Consider the following 20,342-nt stretch of genomic DNA (forward strand, 5'->3'; position numbering starts at 1 on the left):
AAACCTGTCTATGGGACCAAGTGTTCAAACAGTAGAGGCAGCAATTTAGAATGAGACCCGATTTGTGTGAATGACAATGGACTGGCCTGAACTATGATTTCAAACCTGCATGATTTTAACAATGTTTTCATAATTTTAAAGCATTAATTAATTGTTTTAATTGCTTTTATAATTTATTACTGCTGTTGGCATTGAATGAATGCCTGTTGTGAAGCCGCTCTGAGTCCCTTCTCCAGGGGTGAGAAGGACGGGATACAAATATGCAAAATAAATAAGTAAACATGTCAATGTTATTTTTTTGTCAAGGGCAAGGAATTTTGCAAGTATCCTTTATGGCTCTGTCCTCCACAAATAAAAAAAAGCTATATAAATAGCATCATATTAGTAACATCTAAGTATGGTGCCTTCCCTGTAAGCCCAGCCTTCCAACTCTGGAAGCAATATTTTGTTGTTGTGTGCCTATATGGTTTTTTTTTCCTTATGGCAACCCTAAGACTGTCATAGGGGTTTCTTGGGAAGATTTGCTCAGTGGGGAGTTGCTTTTGCCTTCCTCTAAGGTTGCAACTTGGCAACGGTCACCCAATAGGTTTCCAAGTGGGGATTGAACTCATGTCTCCAAAGCTGAAGTTCACAATTCAAGCAGTTACACCACACTGACTCTCAATCAAGACCACATTGGTCAAACTCAAGGCCTGTAAGCCGAATCCAGCCCATCATGTCATTTTATGCCCCATCCCCCCAAGATGCTGGACTACAACTCCTGTATTCCTCATCTTTAGATATCATGGCTAAAGCTAGTGGGAGTTGTGGTACAGGAACATCTGGAAGGATGTAGTTTATTATGTTTTGTCAGGAGAGTGGGGTTTGGATTTAGATATATAGTTAGTAGATATGTCTGACTTTTGAAATGTCCTTTAACCTTTCCCCAAGCTCAGCCCTCAAGTGTGGTTCGACTGCAATTCCCATTATCCCCAATCCATTTGATGGATAATGAAAAGTGATGGGATTTATCTTTCAAGAACCTCTGAGAGGGGACCCAAACTGGGTAAAGCTCAGCCCTCAAGTGTGGTTCTCCTGCAATTCCCATTATCCCCAATCCATGTCATGGATAATGAAAAGTGATGGGATTTATCTTTCAAGAACATCTGGGAACCCAAACTGGGTAAAAACTAAGGAGCACCAAACATTGTGTGAAAAACTTATAGTTGTCCATCTATGGATTGTCCAACCAAGGATTCAATGGCTCTTTGAAAGTGACCATAAGACTGATGTGGCCCTCAAGGAAAATGAGCTTGACACACCTGTGCTAGATCAAAATCCCTTGTAATTTCCAACTATCATAGCCATACTGGCTTGGGGTTGTTGGGCTTTGTAGTCCGGCACATCCCGAGGAACGTTGCACAATGGAAAAAGAGCCAGCTTTTCTCACACATCCATCTTCCTTTGTCTTAACAACACAACCTTTTTCTTCAATGTGTTAGAAGAAGAATGTGAACCCTATGAAATTTCGCTAACATGACAGTCAGACCTTTAGCTATCCCCAGTACGCAGTTATTGAGGTTAGGGTGAACACTTGCTGGCAGAGAGGCCATTGATTTATTAAGTGTTGCAAGTCCTCTTCCGTGTCTTTAGCCTGAGAGAGAGGTACAAGTGCTACTGCTCGGTGTGAGTTCACTGTGTTCCCCAAAGAGTATCCAGGTTCACAGAGTCCCTGCTGCTGGAGACAACATTTTTTATTTTAGCCCTTGAAGTTTGGAATAGGGCAAGAAGGCACAATGAAAGAATTAAGGCCATAAAGGATCAAAAATGTAATTGTATGAGTTAAGAGCATTTGCAGATGATTTAGTGATGGTGTTAGAAAATCCCCTGGAAAGTCTATCAGCACAGTTGGAGATACTGAAAGAATTTCAAAAGTTGGCTGGATTTAAGATAAATAAGCAGAAGAGATGATGTCAACAAAAAACACAAGAGAAGAGGATCAAATACAATGGATGAAGAAGTCGGATTTAAAAATTGAGAAACAGGTGAAATATTGAGGTATTACTATGGCAAACATGGATTGTACGTTATTGAAGCCACTTTGAGTCTCCTCGTGGAGATTAAAAATGGGGTATAAATAAACATAAGAAGAAGAAAAACTATGTTAAGATGTGGAATGATATTAAAACTTAAATTAACATTGTTGGGAAGAATTTTGGTAATAAAGGTGATTTTGATTTTGCCAAAAAAATTGTTTCTATTTCAGACAAGACTAATTTTGATTAATGATGTGTTATTTAAACAATGGCAGAGAAATTGTATTTTGGGATGTGTTGTCAAATAAGAGATCATTGGATCTGGAAGCACATGCATGGATGTTTGGATGGCATGGTATCTAAGGTACAACATAGACAAAGAGAAAGTTGAATTTAATAACCATTTCTTAAAACGTTAAGAAAGTGGAATAGACAGAAACCGAAGCTGTGTCCTTTGAAAGATTTACATTGAATGAAAACTGTATGATTTTGAGTTGAGTAAATCAGAATTCCCCACTTCTATCTTCACAGCAAGCTTGTGAGACACATCAAGCTGAGAGGGATGGAACAGCTCAAGGTAACCCAATGACTTCAGTGCCTTGATAAGCACAACAACTTGACCATCCAAAGTCCCACTACTCCAACCTCATCCTTATAATATACAATGCCTCATATCAGGCGACCTATTGAACAGGAATCCACAGACCCTATTTAAGGTGACTTCCATGGAAAGGTAAGGTTGTGTATGGACACCAAGTCATCTGTCAAGTTATAGCAACTGAATTCATAGAATCATAGAATCCTAGAGTTGGAAGAGACCTCATGGGCCATCCAGTCCAACCCCCTGCCAAGAAGCAGGAATATTGCATTCAAATCGCCCCTGACAGATGGCCATCCAGCCTCTGTTTAAAAGCTTCCAAAGAAGGAGCCTCCACCACCACTCCGGGGCAGAGAGTTCCACTGCTGAATGGCTCTCACAGTCATGAATTCAAAGGGCCTTCTAGGCCAAGGGTGTTCCTTCCTCTGAAACACAACCTATGGCACCTTGGACTTGTTGATTATCTTCTATTCAAGTTGTATTCAGGACTGGCTTGAGAGCAGTACGTGTGAAAAAGATCTTTGAGTCCTTTTGGACAGCAAGTTAAACATGAGCCAACAATGTGATGTAGCGGCAAAAAAAGCCAATGGGATTTTGGCTGCATCAATAGGAGCATAGTGTCTAGATCTAGGGAAGTCATGCTACCCCTCTATTCTGCTTTGGTTAGACCACACCTGGAATATTGTGTCCAATTCTGGGCACCACAAGCTGGAATGTGTCCAGAGGAGGGCGACTAAAATGATCGAGGGTCTGGAGAACAAGCCCTATGAGGAGCGGCTTAAGGAGCTGGGCATGTTTAGCCGGAAGAAGAGAAGGCTGAGAGGAGATATGATAGCCATGTATAAATATGTGAGAGGAAGCCACAGGGAGAAGGGAGCAAGCTTTTTTTCTGCTTCCCTGAGACTACGACGCGAAACAATGGCTTCAAACTACAAGAAAGGAGATTCCATCTGAACAAGAAAGACTTCCAAAAAAGATTCCAAGAAAGAATAGTTCAACTGAATCCATTGTTGTATGTCAGTCTCTTCAGCCTGTTATTGTGTCTGATGTTAATGTTGATGTTCATGATGGGAATGGGAATGATGTTCCTACAAGAAAGGAGATTCCATCTGAACATGATGAAGAACTTCCTGACTGTGAGAGCCGTTCAGCAGTGGGACTCTCTGCCCCGGAGTGTGGTGGAGGCTCCTTCTTTGGAAGCTTTTAAACAGAGGCTGGATGGCCATCTGTCAGGGGTGATTTGAATGCAATATTCCTGCTTCTTGACAGGGAGTTGGACTGGATGGCCCATGAGGTCTCTTCCAACTCTTTGATTCTATGATTCTATGACTGACCCTTCTTAGCTTCCAAGATTAGATGAGATCTGGTGCCTTTGGGGCATCTAGGCCAAAGTTAAGGTTCAAACTAAGAAGACCAATTCTTTGCACAATAAACTAGGAGCAAGTCCTGTTGAATGCAACAGAGCTTGGTTCTAAGTGCATAGGTCTTAACTGTGAATGTTTCAAACAGTTGCAACAAAGCCTAACCTGATTTTTGGGGAACACATCAATGCAAAAAGCTCTATATTCTCCACCCTTTAGTGGCTCTTTCAAAGCTTCTAATGAAAGCAAACCGGGTACTTTGGTGGCATCTACGGCTATGACTGTCAGACAAAGAAATCCTTGCAAGTGTATAGTTTAAGAAACCCCACATGAATGCAAAGTGTTAGATTTTATCAGCATTTAGCCATAAGCTTGATAGACTGGCCTGGAGGGTACCCTAACATTTGAAGCCAGCAACAACACCTCATGTGGCCTGATTAACACAGTGGGTTTCAACTGCCATTGTAGCGAATCTAATGAGACCTTGCCATTATCTCCTGATGGAACCAGCATTTAGCTTAACAAATGTACTGCCTGATAATAGCCCAATTAATCCAGGCAACTCTTAAGTGGGATGGACCATGCAGATCTAAAGATTGCATAATAATCTATTAGTCTTACTTAATTTTGAGTCTGAGAGTAAATGCAGAACTGCAGCCAAAAGTGGGACATCACTGCACAGAACATGCCGAATACCTCTTCCTTCACTCTCTAGCCATACTGCAGACCTATAGCAGTTTGAGACCGCTTTTATTGCCAAAACTCCATCCCATGCCATCCTTTTTGTGGCACCAGTGCAATCATTTTGTGAAATATTACCAGACAAAATGAAATATCTCACAAAGCTACAAATTTCAGAATTCCTTAATTTTGAGTCATTGCAGTTAATGTGGTATCAAACTGCTATTATTTAGCACTGTAGAATCATAGAATCATAGAATCAAAGAGTTGGAAGAGACCTCATGGGCCATCCAGTCCAACCCCCTGCCAAGAAGCAGGAATATTGCATTCAAATCACCCCTGACAGATGGCCATCCACAGCCTTCATCAACCATTCCCATTTTCTGGCATCATTATAATGTATAGTTCCTGCAGATTCTCAGCAGCTGCTACTAGTTAGGGGAGAGCTCGATACGAGGATGCCATGTTTAACTGGAGTTCTGCAAGCCATCCAGATAATTTTTCTTCAAGTATAGACTATACCTCTATTTATAAGAACATCAATCAAGCTGTTTTGTTTGGCAGTCTTCTAAATCAGTGGTGGAGAAGATTCGGTGCTGCTCACCCACAAGCAACTCACCACCTGACACTGTTCCTTGTAATATAGCTCAAAGGAACTAAGGAACTATTTGCATGCAGTGACAGCCCGGTCTGTGCATTTGGGTATGGATGTAAAATAGAGAAGGAAGGCCCTTTATAGAAGATGCAGAGAAGGAAAGTCTCTTAATAGAAGGAAGGCCCCTCCATGGAAGATTCGGCCATGAGCTCCATGTTCAATAAGTGCTCAGAAGTGACTACAATTGACACCCCACATTTGTCATCACTGCTCGGGACTGTGGCACAGCTAGCTGGGAGTCAGCTGCATTAAGATTACTACTGACTGAAAGGTCATGAGTTCAAAGCCAGCCCAGGTCGGAGTGAGCATCCGACCAATTTGTGTAGCTTGCTATCGACCTTTGAAGCCTGAAAGACAGTTGCATCTGTCAAGTAGAAAATTTAGGTACCTCTTATGCAGGGAGACAAATTTAACTAATTTATGAGGCCATAAAAATCTCCAGCAAGCATGCAAAGAATGAGGAAGTACTTCATCAGTGTCATAAATGGTCAGCTCCCCTGGTGGCCGGAATACCCTCAAGAAAAGCTGGAATGTTAAACTGCCTCTGTGTCTGTCTATATATGTTGTGTGTCTATGGCATTGAATGTTTGCCATATATATGTACATTGTAATCTGCCCCGAGTCCCCTGCGGAGTGAGAAGGGTGGAATATAAATACTGTAAATAAATAAATAAATAAAAATTCTCAGGAGATAGTCAAGATGGCTAGTCCTGTTTACCTCTCCGAACGTATTCTCCCCTACGTACCATCAAGACTACTAAAATCGTCTGGAGAGGCCCTGCTCTCGGTCCCACCGGCCTCGCAAGCGCGCCTGGTGGGGACAAGGGACAGGGCCTTCTCGGTGGTGGCCCCGCGACTTTGGAACTCTCTCCCTCTGGAGGCTAGAACCGCCCCATCCATCCTAACATTTAGGAAACGGGTGAAGACATGGCTGTGGAGTCAGGCCTTCGATGAATGAGACAACACCATAGGACCCTGGATGGAAGTTGATGTAGATCTATCTTAATAGGACGACTGAGCACTGTAGTTTTATATATAGTGTTTTTAAAGTTGTTTTTGTAATTGTGATATATGATATTTTAATGAGTGTATATGTTTTTTATGGCTGGAAACTGGGCTGAGTCCCTCAATGAGGTTGAGAAGCTCGGTATAGAAAACTGTGAAATAAATAAATAAATAAATAAATAGTCAACCCAAAGATAAGGCTATCCTGGCACATATTGGATCCATGTCACAATCATCGTCACTCCAGATGACGGTTATCATATAGGTGTCCCATGCTGACATCAGAACAGGTGTTCACATGACCAGGAAGGTGAAAAGCATCTCCTGCCTTCTTCTCAGTCATGAGGCCTTGGGTCTACATTCTTTGAAGGACCATATCTCTCTTTGTATGAGCCTGTGAGAAGTCTGCAATCATCTAGAGAGGTCATTCTCTCTCATGTTGGTTTGATGGGAACAAAGGAGAGGTGCATTTGGAAGAGACAATGACAATATGGATGGTAAGGTGACAGTTCAGCATAACCAATGCAGTTTTAGCCTGGCCAGGCTCTGACCCGGTTTATGACAGTGTATGTGGCTGCCTCTAAGGTAAGTTTGCAGTATTTCTGCACTTCTGGACCAATTTTAACTGGCCAGTGTATACATGGCATAGGTCTTCTGGCTCCAGAATGCCTTGGACATGGCAATTGCAAGCCAGGATTCCTGACATCCAGATTTAAAATCCCAGGAGCCCTAGGAAAACTTAATGTCCTGCAGCTCCTTACATCTGGGATGTTCCTACAACTATCGGCTACTGAAGAACCAGGAAAAGGCCCCATCAGTAAACTTTGCAAGCAAGTGCACTTAATTTTAAAAATAGCATGCGGGGTTTGTTTGGTTTTTTTCCTTTTATGCGTGTGCCCTCCCACAACATCGCCTTGAAAGCGGCATCTAGGCTATAAAAGCCCATTTTGTCCTTTGGAAGATGGTGGGCGTTGAAGCTTTGGGCACCCTTGCTTAAGTGGTTGCCGGAACCACCGCCAAGAAGTATTTAAAAAGGAATTGACAATCTTTTAAAGCCAAGGCAAATGGTCTGGTTGTCGTGGCAATGCCCTTTCCCTTACCATTCCTTTCATTTCCTTTCTAAATGTCTTTTCTGTACAATTACTTTTCTTTCTTCCTTTTCCTCACCGACCACCGCCCCCTCCTTGGCCGATGCTTTCTTAGAGCCTCCTAGGTTGAGGTGCCTTTCACTCTTCACTTTAGACGCTCCTATTTCAGTTCCCGTCGGCAGGCCAAGTCAGCAGCTGTCCTGGATAGGGTGCATTTTGTTTTATTTACTAGAGGGGGTGGGCAGGCTTTGAGCCGGATAATTAAGAATTTGCTTTGAACAGAAGATGAGAGCCTTGGAGTTGCAAGCGAGCCAGCTGCCAGGGAGGAACCATCTTGCCAAAGGAGCAAGCAGGCAGTCCACCTAATAGGCAAGTCAGAAAGTTGCCAGAAGCCCGCGACGGCCAAGAAGAAGGGGGAAATGGCCCAACTCTGCTGTGAGACATTCAGGCCAGTGGCACATTCAGGCTCTAATTGGGACAAGAGCCACGTGGAGCTCCCTTGTCCCGTGCTGGGCTAGCCCTCGCAATGGTGTTGCCAAACGTCTGCATAGAACAGCATGGCGTCTCTGTGCATGGCTTTTATCGAGTCCCGCACAGCTTGGAAAGCACTAACAGGACAGCAGGATGCTAGAACTTGGAACATGTCTACCATGCACTGGTGGCCACAGCACCTGGAGGAGTTTGAGAAACTACATCAAAAAAGTCACTCTTCCAAGCTCTAGGTCCAAAATATGGAAAGTGTCTGGATTACATCTTGATTTAGATACCGTGACTTCCTTTCCTTTGTGTAATCTGCAATCTGTATTAGGGGATATACTACCATCACCATCCTACAATCACTGGAGGAAAAGAAGAGCTATCACAAGCTCACTCTGGCTGTTTCCCTTCAACGTAAAGTATGGACACACAAGGAATAGAGTGGAAAGAGTGTATTAGTTCCACTCTCCCTATTGTCCTCCGCATGAGGGACTCTCAACAGAGGAGAATCTCCTGTATCTATGCCAACTTTCCTCATGAATATGCAACATGAGTTGGGGCTAAGGGCACACAGGATCCCTTTGAAAATTAAAAACTACAGATAAGGACATTACTAATGTTTTAACCCGAGAGAGCCCCTTTCTAGGAATTCTAGATCACACAACTATATGATGAACTTTTTTTGGAAACTAACAATAAAATTGTACTGGAGGTACAGACTTCACAATCTCTGAGGATGCCTGCCATAGATGCAGGCAAAACATCAGGAGAGAATGCTTCTAGAACATGGCCATATAGCCTGAAAAACCTACAACAACCCAGTGATTCCGGCCATGAAAGCCTTCGACAATACATTGTACTGGAGGTGTTCTCTCTAGGGACCTTATCACATTAGGAAATACTCTGTTTCTCATACTGTTTGAGAACGATTTCGAACTGGTCCCATCGCATGACATTTGCCTCATGCCATCAGTAGCCATCAGAATCCATCTACAAAACACTGCAGAAACTGATCATTTGTAGATGGAATTCTAACAGTGTTTTTAAAAATAATACAAATTCTTCTAGCTGAGGCACTATTTTTGTGTGTGATAGGAAAATGTGTATGTATCCCATTAGCTCTAATACTTATTAAAATGTTATAGAGCGATGTAGGGGGTGTTTTGAATGGATTGGGAGGAGACATTTTCAAATTATAAGAATCATAATAATCAGATGTGGCGAGGAGAGTATGCATCCAGACCTTAAAAAGTATGGAATGTATGGAATGAATACTGGTATAAACGGATTATATCCCAATGTGATAAGGTTCTAGGAGTCTCTAAGTCTTCCAGCAAGACTCTAGTCAACTTCCAGAGAAGCCACACGAGAAGACTTCCAAGAAAGATTCCAAGAAAGAACAGTTCAACTAAATTAATAGTTGTATGTCAGTCTCTTCAGCCTGTGATTGTGTCTGATGTTAATGTTGATGTTCATGATGGGAATGGAAATGATGTTCCTACAAGAAAGGAGATTCCATCTGAACATGAGGAAGAACTTCCTGACTGTGAGAGCCGTTCAGCAGTGGAACTCTCTGCCCCAGAGTGTGGTGGAGGCTCCTTCTTTGGAAGCTTTTAAACAGAGGCTGAATGACCATCTGTCAGGGGTGATTTGAATGCAATATTCCTGCTTCTTGGCAGGGGGTTGGACTGGATGGCCCATGAGGTCTCTTCCAACTTTTTGGTTCTATGATTCTATGATTCTATGATTCCTGATGGTGGGCTTGGGCAGGCCCGTAGCCAGGATTTCGTTTCGGGGGGGGGGGGTGAATTTTTTTTCAGGGGGGGTTTCGGGGGGGCTGAGTTTCGAGGGGGGGCTGAGTCTGAGTGAAAGAGGGTCTAGCCTAGCAAACCTTTTGTATCATTACCCCAATACCCCCATGCATATGGGATATATTGAGTATGGTGATCAGATCATGATATGAATAAACATAACAGTTTAAATAATGCACCAATAAGGCCTTTTCGCAAACCACCATGAAAATTTCAGGGGGGGAGGGGCTGAAGCCCCCTGAGCCCCCCCCCCCCGGCTACATGCCTGGGCTTGGGTCTCTTGGTATAGGGGATGAGGGTTTGCTTAGGACTGAGTTAAGCTTGGACAAGAGGCCCAAACTATGTCAGGAAGATTCACAAGGCCACATTCTTGGGAAAGGCCCTTCACAGCTTTTCTCAGAACAACTGTCTGAAGATGATTTGTCAGGTGCAGAAGTTAATGCGAGAGAAGATGATGAAAGCTTGGACAGAAAGCAAAGTTATAGTAAACAGAGACAAAAATCTTCAGAGACTGAGAAGATCAGTTGTCTACAACAAAAGAGAGATAACAAACCGTTATCTGGTGGGAAGGTCAAGAGAAATGCTTTCCTTTCAGTTTTGGGATCTGAAAAAGCTTTATAATGACTCATGGGAGAGAGTTGCCTCAATAGAGTCAACATTATTTTATCACAGTCTTGCTTTCAAGTGCTATTAATTTCATGTACCAAGTTTTTTCCAAGTTTAAGATTTGTCTGTGAGATTTTCCTGCTGTCTTGTTTCATGGATTCCAGTGTCTAGTTTCATGGATTTTAATGTTTTTCCTTGAAGCTTACTGAGTATTTTATATATTGGACTTTTACTGTTTTTGTTATTTTTAACTGCTTTGCCTACATATAATCTTCAATAAACTGCTTGCTGATCTTACCAAGCTGGTGTGGTGTTTAAAGTCAGAGGTGTTCCTGCTGTGGTGTATGACATCGATGAATAATCAAATCCACAAAAATCAAACCTGCAAATGTGGACTGTAGAAAGATGCAGACTACAATGGCTATTTTGATGATATCAATAGATAAAGAGTTCGCTTTCAGCTAAACAGGTTGACAAAGTTTGCCCGCAAAACTGGTTGAAGGCCAGACTATATATACTAAAGTATTCCACCCCAATCTCTTTGGCTCTGAGAGTGTTGAATCATAAGAGCTTGTTTCCAGGGGAGCAGGGGGAAGGCAACATGTCAGGAAAACATCAACACTGATCTATGCAGAAGAAGAAGAAAAAGAAGAAGAAAGTACTTACGCCATAATGATAACACAAAAATCCAGCCAGTTCCATGGATCTCGAAGGAAGGTGAATTCTGTCATACAAAACCCTCGTGCCAAGATTTTTATCATTGATTCAAATGTGTAAATGCCAGTGAACGTATACCTGCAAAGGGTTGAAGATCCAAGAATAAATGACAGCATAAGAAGTTGGCAGAGAATAAGAGAAAACTATGAATGTGTAGCTGCTCATTCATCAGCTGGCAAGAAGTGGAAGTTTTCCATGTATGAAATGGCCACTGGAAGGTCCAATGGATACAAGGCTTTTGTTTAAATTGGTGCATTTTTAAAGCCTGCAGATTTAGACCAGATCTCTACAAAATCTGTGGATAATATTAACTTTAAGACTAGTAAATTGACCCTCTTCAATGTAGTGTTCATGCCCCACCTGTCAATCCTGCTACTCATCCAAAATTTCTGGACTGCAGGCTAAACCTTTTTTTATTCAGGCAGGCTTTTAACAAAGGAAGTTTTTAAGATCAAGTTGGGGGTGATGTGGTATTAGATCTGAATAGGCTTTTAGCCAGATTTTAAGGATTTTGACTGTTTATTTTTAATATTAATATTTAATTCTATTTTAATGTGTGTATTTTTTAGGTTTCAGATTTAATTGATTTGGTTTTACTGTAAGTCACTTTGTAGAGAGAGAAAGCAGAGTATAAATAAACATAAACATCATAATCATCATCATCATAAAAGGCCCCCTTACTCAGATCTGCACATATTATTCGCCGATGCACCAAACAGTCCTAGACACTTGGGAAGTATCTGACGTGTGCTCCAGCACAGAGGCCAGCATAGTGATCTTGTTTGCTGTGTACTAATTTTGTTGTGTATCAAATAACAACAACAACAACAACAATAATAATAATAGTAAATGTAACCTATTTTGACTACAAAAAATGGTGCAAGAACTGGCCTTTGGTGTCTCTGAACATACCCACTCTGATTTAAATCACTTGATCTTGCCTCAAAGCACAGCACTTTCCAATGGAGACAGTTCATGCATGCTCCTACAACACTGATGTACATGCATGCAAAATAATAGTTTCAGAGATTACTTCTGAGATTGGATGCATTTACAAGGTAAAGTAACATGTCCCATATCCTATTCTCATTCTTACAAACCAAATTCCATACATACACCAGAGTCACCAGAGTTATGTCTGTTGTGTATAAGGCATCGAATTGTTGCCTTTGTAAGGCAGCTCTGAGTCTCCTTCGAAGTTGAGAAGGGCAGGCTATAACTACTGTAAATAATAATAATAATAATAATAATAATAATAATAATAATAATGTCAAATGTTCCCTTTGAATCCAAACTCCTCTTCTAGAGGGCCATTTTCTAACAGGTGTTGGTTTTGTGGGAAATTGTGATGGTTATAGAGAACTTTGATATCACACCTATATGGAGATAGCCAACTTCCTTCATCACACCTATCATGTATTTTATATTGTACGTTCAGTGACTAGTCACTTGAAAATTTCTCATTCAAGGAAATCCATGTTGTACCCTTCAATCCAACCTCTTGCCATGCAAGAATACACAATCAAGCACTATGACACTGTTTCTGTAAACTTTCTAAACCAGGCATGGGCACACTTTGGCCCTCCAGCTGTTTTGAACTTCAACACCCACAATTCCCAATAGCTGGCTGTTAGGAATTGTGGGAGTTGAAGTCCAAAACACCTGGAGGGCCAATGTTTGCCCATGCCTCTTCCAAACAGATTTATGAAAGGTTTTACTGTGGTCCTTTTTCAATTTCAAAAGGAGAAGGTGAGCAAAATAATGTCTTCTCCAAATCTAACAACTGCAGAGGGAATTCCTTTCTCTCATGTCCTAGTCCTCCTTCTGCTCCTACTGGAAAATAAAAGCACCCTATACTACACTCTCCCATCCCAGGCATCCATTTATGGGATGCGTCATTCCCTGGGATGTTGATTCAGTAGTGGGTACAGCAACTAGCCAAGTGGACTACTGCATAGCGGCCTTCGATCCACTACTAGTCAACTTTACACATATTTTTACAGCCCCGTAATATAAAGTCAATGCTTTGCTTTGTGTTAATTCAAAGTACTACCATAGAACAGTCTCCTCAAATGTGGTATTCTCCAAATGTTTTGTGCTTTGGCTCTCATCAACCCCAAAACATGGTCATGGATCAGAGATGGGAGTAGTTGCATTCAAAATGTTTGAAGGACATCATAGTTGGGGAAAAAATATTCCCAAGCAATAGCTTTCAGGTTTTAGTTTACTAGATGTTTTGGACATCTTTCCCGAATCTGTGCTCAGTGTTGATGCTGGAGCTTCTGAGTGTTGAGATTCAACATTTTAAGGGGAGGGAGATATTGAAAAGCGTATATTTGGAAGTTCAAGATTATGAGTTGTAGAATGTCCTTCTCTTCTGAGCAGGTAAAGAACCCTGCCAGAATTTTCCTCCAAATCTCTGCTTTCTTGACTGCTCTGGATGCTCTTTTGCACAAAGAAAATTGTATTTTTCTTATCTAGAATGGCAACGTATTTTGCAAGGAGTTCTAAAATGCAAAACCCCAACAAGACAAGGCTGACATTCACTGGCTGTATCTTGAATCCACAGAATCAGACAGCTGGAAGGGCTGTCAAAGGGACCACTGCATCCTTCTCCCTGAGGGACGAGCTTGACGTCCCAGAGAAAATCTAAAACAACAGAGAGACAGAATTCCTAAAAAATCCAGCCTCATACGCTTGTAACAGAGTAATGCAAAGGTCCCTTCCTGAACTCCAAAACAGGTGTGAGGAAGGTATCATAAAGCCAGTCTTCACAAATCAAGCTTTCTCCAAGTCAGCCATCCTGACATAAAAATCCTGCTATTAATAGGGTTAACATTTCAAAGTGATGGTGGAGGGGAGAAGCGTGTCATCCTTCCTTCCAGCAGCACTGTCACCCCTCCTGGAAGTTGCACCCTTCATGTTCTACAAAATCCTGACTCAAAGCAGGGCATTTTGTCATCTTTTCCTCCGGCGCCAGCCACCAGGAGCAGATGGCTGTGTTTATCATCTGTCAGTCAAAAATAAAAAGTGTGCTCTGGTTGGCTCAATGAGCCACGTTAATTGTTTAATGCACTGCACTTAGATTAAGCTTTTGCATCTGGTATCCATTTCCATGAGGAAGAACTTCCAGAAGTGCAAGCTTTGCTGTACTTCATTGGGGAAAGAAAAAGAGAGGGAACACTTGCAAAAAGATTTTTTTCACCAAAAAAAAATAGTAGAAGAGGCCAAAGAAAATTCCACATATATTCTAACAATGAGTTCAGAGAAGTTTAAAATATATTAAAAATCATTTTGCCCAAGTTCCATCACATTTCCTTTGCTTGATTTGAAAATCCTTCTCCATGCCACCAGTCCAATCTGTTCCTTCTATAGAAGTTGTCTGAGAGGAAGGAAGACAGAGAGAAGGGGTAGCCCATTTTTTTTCTTTGGCTCCACCCACTATGAGCTTTGGCCCTGCCCACATCTGGAATGCAACCCTTCACTGATGATCTCCTAGAGGAGAAGAACCTTCCACCTTGGGGACAGAGTTAGCCCCACAACCTCATGGATATCTGGTGCCACCCAGCATGGGAAGAGACTGTGAACATGGACATCCAAAACATCTGTAGACCAAAGTGTGCCCCCACTTCCCCATAAAGGAGAATGTGTGATCCTGGCTCAGGGACTATCCCATATACTCATGTATAAGTCTAGAAATTTTAGGAGGGAAAAATCAACCTGGGTTGACTTATCCAGTGTAAATGATGTGCCTTAACTCTTATCAAAAAGGGAACAATCTCCTTCTCTTGCAGAGTTGCAAAAGACAAGACCTTAGGCCACCCAAGGATAACTTGGAAAAAACCCTGGTCCCCTCTATTCTGTCCTCTATGGTACTAATACTGGGTTTTTTTAATGTCTAAGTGGGGAAATGACAGTAATAAACAGGGGTGGCTGGCCTCCTCAGGCAATACTGGTGTATTCCCCTCTCTGAAGAACAACCCTCAATGTGTCCACAGGTCAAACATAAATCCACAACTTTGACCCAAAACATACCCTTGACAGATACATGAAGTCAACTTATATATGAGTAATATATATTATTGGTATCTACACACCCAGAGATCCCATTTCCTCACTGGGAAGATGGGGAGACCCCTCTCTCTGTTTGCAAATAATTCCAGTTGGGACAGGTATGGAGAGCAGATCTCCCATTAACTTTCCCAATTATTTGGATATAGATTGCTCTGTTCTTTCTCTTTGCAAGACTAGGGAAGAGCAATCCATATGAAATCACCAGGAAATTGGCTGGAAAGATACTTGACAAAAGGGCACGGCTATATCCATGGAATTACCAAGGTGCATATGTTCTCTGAACTATCAATTATGCATACCTCACCTGTGGCTAACCTGTTTGACTAAGACTAACCATGGCTAACCTGTTTGACTAAGAAACCATTGCCATGGCATGGACCATGTCAATAGAAGCAAAGCCAATTTATGGTAACTTTTACTAGATGGTATGAAGCTAAAAGGAATTGATTACTTTGGACAACACTGACAAAGATGCCCCACCCGCAGCCAAGCAAAGCTTAGGATGCGGGAGGGCATTTTGAATTACCCCATGAAGGAGGCAGACTTGGTTTGGGCCAGGTGGTTGCTGGCCCATGCATGTGAGGGGGCGGAGCAGAAAGTTGGGTGAGGCTGCTCTGTTCTTCTTTCAGTTTCCTTTGGACGGCGTGAGAAGAGGTTGTGCCTGAGAAAGTCAGCTTCTGGTCTGGCCTTCTTCACAGGACTGGATCTCTTCTTCCAGGCTGGTTTGTGTGGGGCTGGGAGGGGGTGAGTTGGGTGGCTGCTCCTTTCTTGGGTGGCTCCAGTGGCACTGGCAGCACCTTGTTTGTTTGTTTGTTTGTTTGTTTGTTTGTTTGTTTTTTCCCCTTTAAGGAGCCTTTCCAGGACTGCCCACCTCCTTCCTTGCCCCTCAGAGGCCTGCAGCCCCTGCTGCCTCCAGGCCTCTTCCTTCCTTGGAGGGCCCTCTTTGGGCCTGCCCTCTCTTGCAGCAGTGCCAGAGAGCCCACTCTTCCCTCTGCAGGCCTCCGGGAGGAAGTGTGTGTGTCCTTCTCCACCCCACTCGCTGTGGAGAGGCCTTTCTGGTAGGACTTCCTTTGGAGGGGCCCCTGGGTGCTTCTCTTGCCCCTTTAGAGGCTCACCCTCCTTAGCAGTTGCCAGCAGCTCCTTGGGCTTTCGCAGTGCCAACTGCTCCTGGGAGGAAGGCCTGTTTGTTTGGGGGGGGGGGGCAATCTGCCTGGGGAGTGCCCCTGCTTGCTGCTCTAATTATACCCTTGCTATTTTGCCCCCTTCCCCCTCAAAAAAAAAAAAGTATTATAGTTATTCCACACTTTCTGCCCCACTAACATTGATAAGATAGCTATAATTGATTTTGGGCCTAACCACATGGCCAGGAGAAAGCCTGCCTGGTAGTGTGGCGGCCATTTTGTTCTAATACCTTTGCTTGGCAAGGCGGCCATTTTGTTTTGGGCCTAATCTCTAAACAGCAGGGACCCTGTTTGGTAGTAGGGTGGCCATTTTGTAGTATCTTTATGGAAGCCTGACCTACTGGCAGCCATTTTGTTTCATCAAACTTACCATTTTTCATTGCATTTGGCAGACAGTGCCATTAGGGCATAGGCCATCAATTGGGGATTGACTTCTTTATTTCCTGGGCCCCTCTGCTTCAGCAGGTAAACACAGTTGTGGGGAAAACACATTCCTAGGGCAGGGGGCCCCTGCTGCCCAGGAGGTGGGCACTACTGCCCTGAAGCAGTTGCTGGGCCGCAGGGGACTACACCGGTTCAACAGGTCGCTGCTGGGGGGCTGCACCATTGCCCCAGCTGCCTGCACAGAGGTTTCAACAGGGCACTCACCAGAATGCAGGTGCAGCTACACTCCAGCTTCAATCTTTTGCAGGGCCAGCAATATTGAACTCTTCATGGTCCTCTCAATATTCGACAATCCTGGGAGCAGCAGTGGTGGGCTTGGCCCTGGGGAAGTGTGCGGGCCCCTGTGGCTCCTGTGGTGCCTTTGCAGGTGCCTCAGACTCCTGCTTACCCTACAATACTACCATCACTGCCTCAGGCTCCTTCCTATTTTCAGGTGCCACCAATGGTGCCCCAGGCTTCTGTCATTTCTAGCGCCAAGGCTTCTGCATTACTATCTCCAGTGCCTCAGACTGTTACCCATTCTCAGGTGGCACCAACAGTGCCTCAGTTGCCTGCCTTTTCTGGAGCAGTGGCCCCTGCCAGAGTACCTACAACGCCTCAGTTTGCACCAGTGGTGTCTCATGTGCCTGCCTTTTTGGTTCCAATGGCCTCTACAGCAGCATTATCAGCACCCCAGGCCCCGACATATTCTTAGATGGCACCAACTGTGCTTCAGGCCCCACCTTATGTAGGTGTTACCCCCTTGGTTCCTATGGCAATAGGCACACAACCGAGCTCGGTGGCAGGCCCTGGGTCACTTTCTGTTGGAAATGCTCTGGCAGGCCCGTCATCAACAGTAACATCAGGTTGTGCCATTGCACACACAAAGCCACCAGTGGAGCTTAGCCTGGAGTATTGGTTTATGGGCAGGGCTGGGTGTGACAACAGCTCACCTTGCAAGCCTACTCGGCCATCCCACGAGGTAACCTGACTATGGAGCTAGGAGATCAGCTTATTCAGAGAACAAGTGATAAAAGTTTGAAGGGTATGTTGATGAGTATGTGAGTATGTCAATATATTCTCATTATTACACAGGAAGGTAATAATAATAATAATAATAATAATAATAATAATAAATAAATAAATACTGGGAGCAACTGGATGACAAAGAATGAGAAGAGGTAAAGAAACAGAAGGTAGATAGATCCTGGCGTAACTGGTTAGCAAGTTAGATTATTTACATGGGAGTCATTGTCAGGGTACAGCCATGGTTGGCTTACACCTTGACCTAATACTTAGATATTATACAGAAAGCTTATACAGACTATCAAGGACCCGCATGGCTCTCCCACGATGAGTCTTTTCATTGAAGGCTGCCTCCTTTCCTACTTTGCCAAGGGATAGGCCATTTCCTGAGATGTGGATGAGGATCATGAACCCTGTCCGCCTCATGCTAGGGGACAGGGCCCACAGTGGCCATTTGTTGGAAAGGACTAGTTTTTCCCCTACCAATGCTAGTTTCAAACAAGGGGACCAAAATAAATGCTGCTGGGAATTTGGGATTCAAGATAGTTGCAATAGAAAGACGGGGGTACCCAAACCCAACCAAGAGTTTTGAGATCCATAATATATGAGAATGGCGGACTTGGGAGTGGGCACGATGAAAGATACTCGGGTGCCACTGGGGCCAGCCACCTTGAAGAGTTTGGCAAATGTTTGGCCTGGGAATTGTCATTCTCACTTCGAGGCCTTGCTTTTCCATGCTGCAGCTCTGACTGCTTTCTCTGGGGCCCTGCAGGTAAGCGAATTAGTGATAACATCATAGAGATGGCTCAGATAGGGCGCTGTCAATGCAGGATCTGGAGTTAGGGCCAGAATAGGCAATCTTGCATATTCACTATTCCAAAACGGAGCAAATGGGTAAGAGGAACTAAAGTGCAGTTACTTACCTGTGCTGATGAGACCTTGTGCCCTGTGAAAACTCTTCTCGATACATAGAGGTAAGAGAAAGAGACTCTTGTGTCCTTTTTAGGCATGTGGGCTCCCTCCCACTTACAAAATATCAATTCTGGAAAGTTACCTCACAGGCCCTACAAGTTTTGGGCTTGAGTGGGGTCAATTTTGGAACTTATTCCTTTGGATTGGGGCAGCGCTATGGCGTGGGATTCAAAGACCAAGATGTTCAGCGCATGGGGAAATGGTGCTCAAAGGCATTTAAGCGTTGTAACAACCATTCCAGACAATGACTCAGTGATGATTGACCCCCTTCTTTTGTTTAGTTCACAGATGCAGATTGCTTCGCAGGCGTGTCCTCATCTGTGCCCATAGCTTGGTTTTCTGGGTGGAGAGACATGCCCATTGAAGTCACCTTGGGACCCAGTTGGGTCTGAGCGACCAGGTTATAGTTGACTGGTGGGGTAGAAGAGGACTCCGATGCAGGGTGCTATTATCAATGTTATCCAAGGAGAGGCGGGGACCTCCTCATGATATGTTAATTGTACAGTTGGGGGATAATGATTCAGGTCTATTAAAGGAAAAGGCACTAATTTTTCAAGCCCCAAAAGATTTCAATTCCATCAGGCAATGGTGGCCTGGAGTTCTGATTGCATGGTTGACACTGTTGCCATGATTGCAGTGGCCAAGGGATTGTGATCCTAAGAAACTTGATTTGGCCAGGGGGAAAGTCAATTGGGAAAAGAAAACTGCCATGGGGTGGATTGGGGGCTGTTTAGTCCTGCACCGAGAAATTGTGTCCATCAAGCCCAGAAAGATTTCAATCTCATCAGGCAATGGTGGCTTGGAGTTCTGATTACATGGTTGACACTGTTGCCACGATTGCAGTGGCCAAGGGATTGTGATCCCAAGAAACTCGATTTGGCCAGGGGGAAGGTCAATTAGGAAATGAAAACTGCCATGGGGTGGATTGGGGGCTGTTTAGTCCTGCACCGAGAAATTGTGTCCATCAAGCCCAGAAAGATTTCAATCTCATCAGGCAATGGTGGCTTGGAGTTCTGATTACATGGTTGACACTGTTGCCACGATTGCAGTGGCCAAGGGATTGTGATCCCAAGAAACTCGATTTGGCCAGGGGGAAGGTCAATTAGGAAATGAAAACTGCCATGGGGTGGATTGGGGGCTGTTTAGTCCTGCACCGAGAAATTGTGTCCATCAAGCCCAGAAAGATTTCAACCTCATCAGGCAATGGTGGCTTGGAGTTCTGATTACATGGTCGACACTGTTGCCACGATTGCAGTGGCCAAGGGATTGTGATCCCAAGAAACTCGATTTGGCCAGGGGGAAGGTCAATTAGGAAATGAAAACTGCCATGGGGTGGATTGGGGGCTGTTTAGTCCTCCACCGAGAAATTGTGTCCATCAAGCCCAGAAAGATTGCAATCTCATCAGGCAATGGTGGCTTGGAGTTCTGATTACATGGTCGACACTGTTGCCACGATTGCAGTGGACAGGGGATTGTGATCCCAATAAACTTGATTTGGCCAGGGGGAAGGTCAATTAGGAAATGAAAACTGCCATGGGGTGGATTGGGGGCTGTTTAGTCCTCCACCGAGAAATTGTGTCCATCAAGCCCAGAAAGATTGCAATCTCATCAGGCAATGGTGGCTTGGAGTTCTGATTACATGGTCGACACTG

At 43.7% G+C, this 20,342-nt stretch overlaps 1 protein-coding gene across 4 annotated transcripts in view; it reads right to left on the reverse strand.

Annotated features, from left to right (window-relative positions):
- The window catches only part of LOC132778998 (sodium channel protein type 5 subunit alpha-like), a 392,126-nt gene that overhangs the window by 232,490 nt on the left and 139,294 nt on the right, over nucleotides 1-20,342 (reverse strand). For all 4 annotated transcript variants that reach the window (XM_067470381.1, XM_060782622.2, XM_067470377.1 and 1 more), the window contains one exon: nucleotides 10,964-11,092. In XM_067470381.1, the coding sequence (XP_067326482.1) occupies nucleotides 10,964-11,092 (129 nt within the window). The remainder of the gene's footprint in view (nucleotides 1-10,963; nucleotides 11,093-20,342) is intronic.

Source organism: Anolis sagrei, chromosome 6 (assembly GCF_037176765.1).
Source record: "Anolis sagrei isolate rAnoSag1 chromosome 6, rAnoSag1.mat, whole genome shotgun sequence".
In the NCBI taxonomy this organism is placed as follows: domain Eukaryota; kingdom Metazoa; phylum Chordata; class Lepidosauria; order Squamata; family Dactyloidae; genus Anolis; species Anolis sagrei.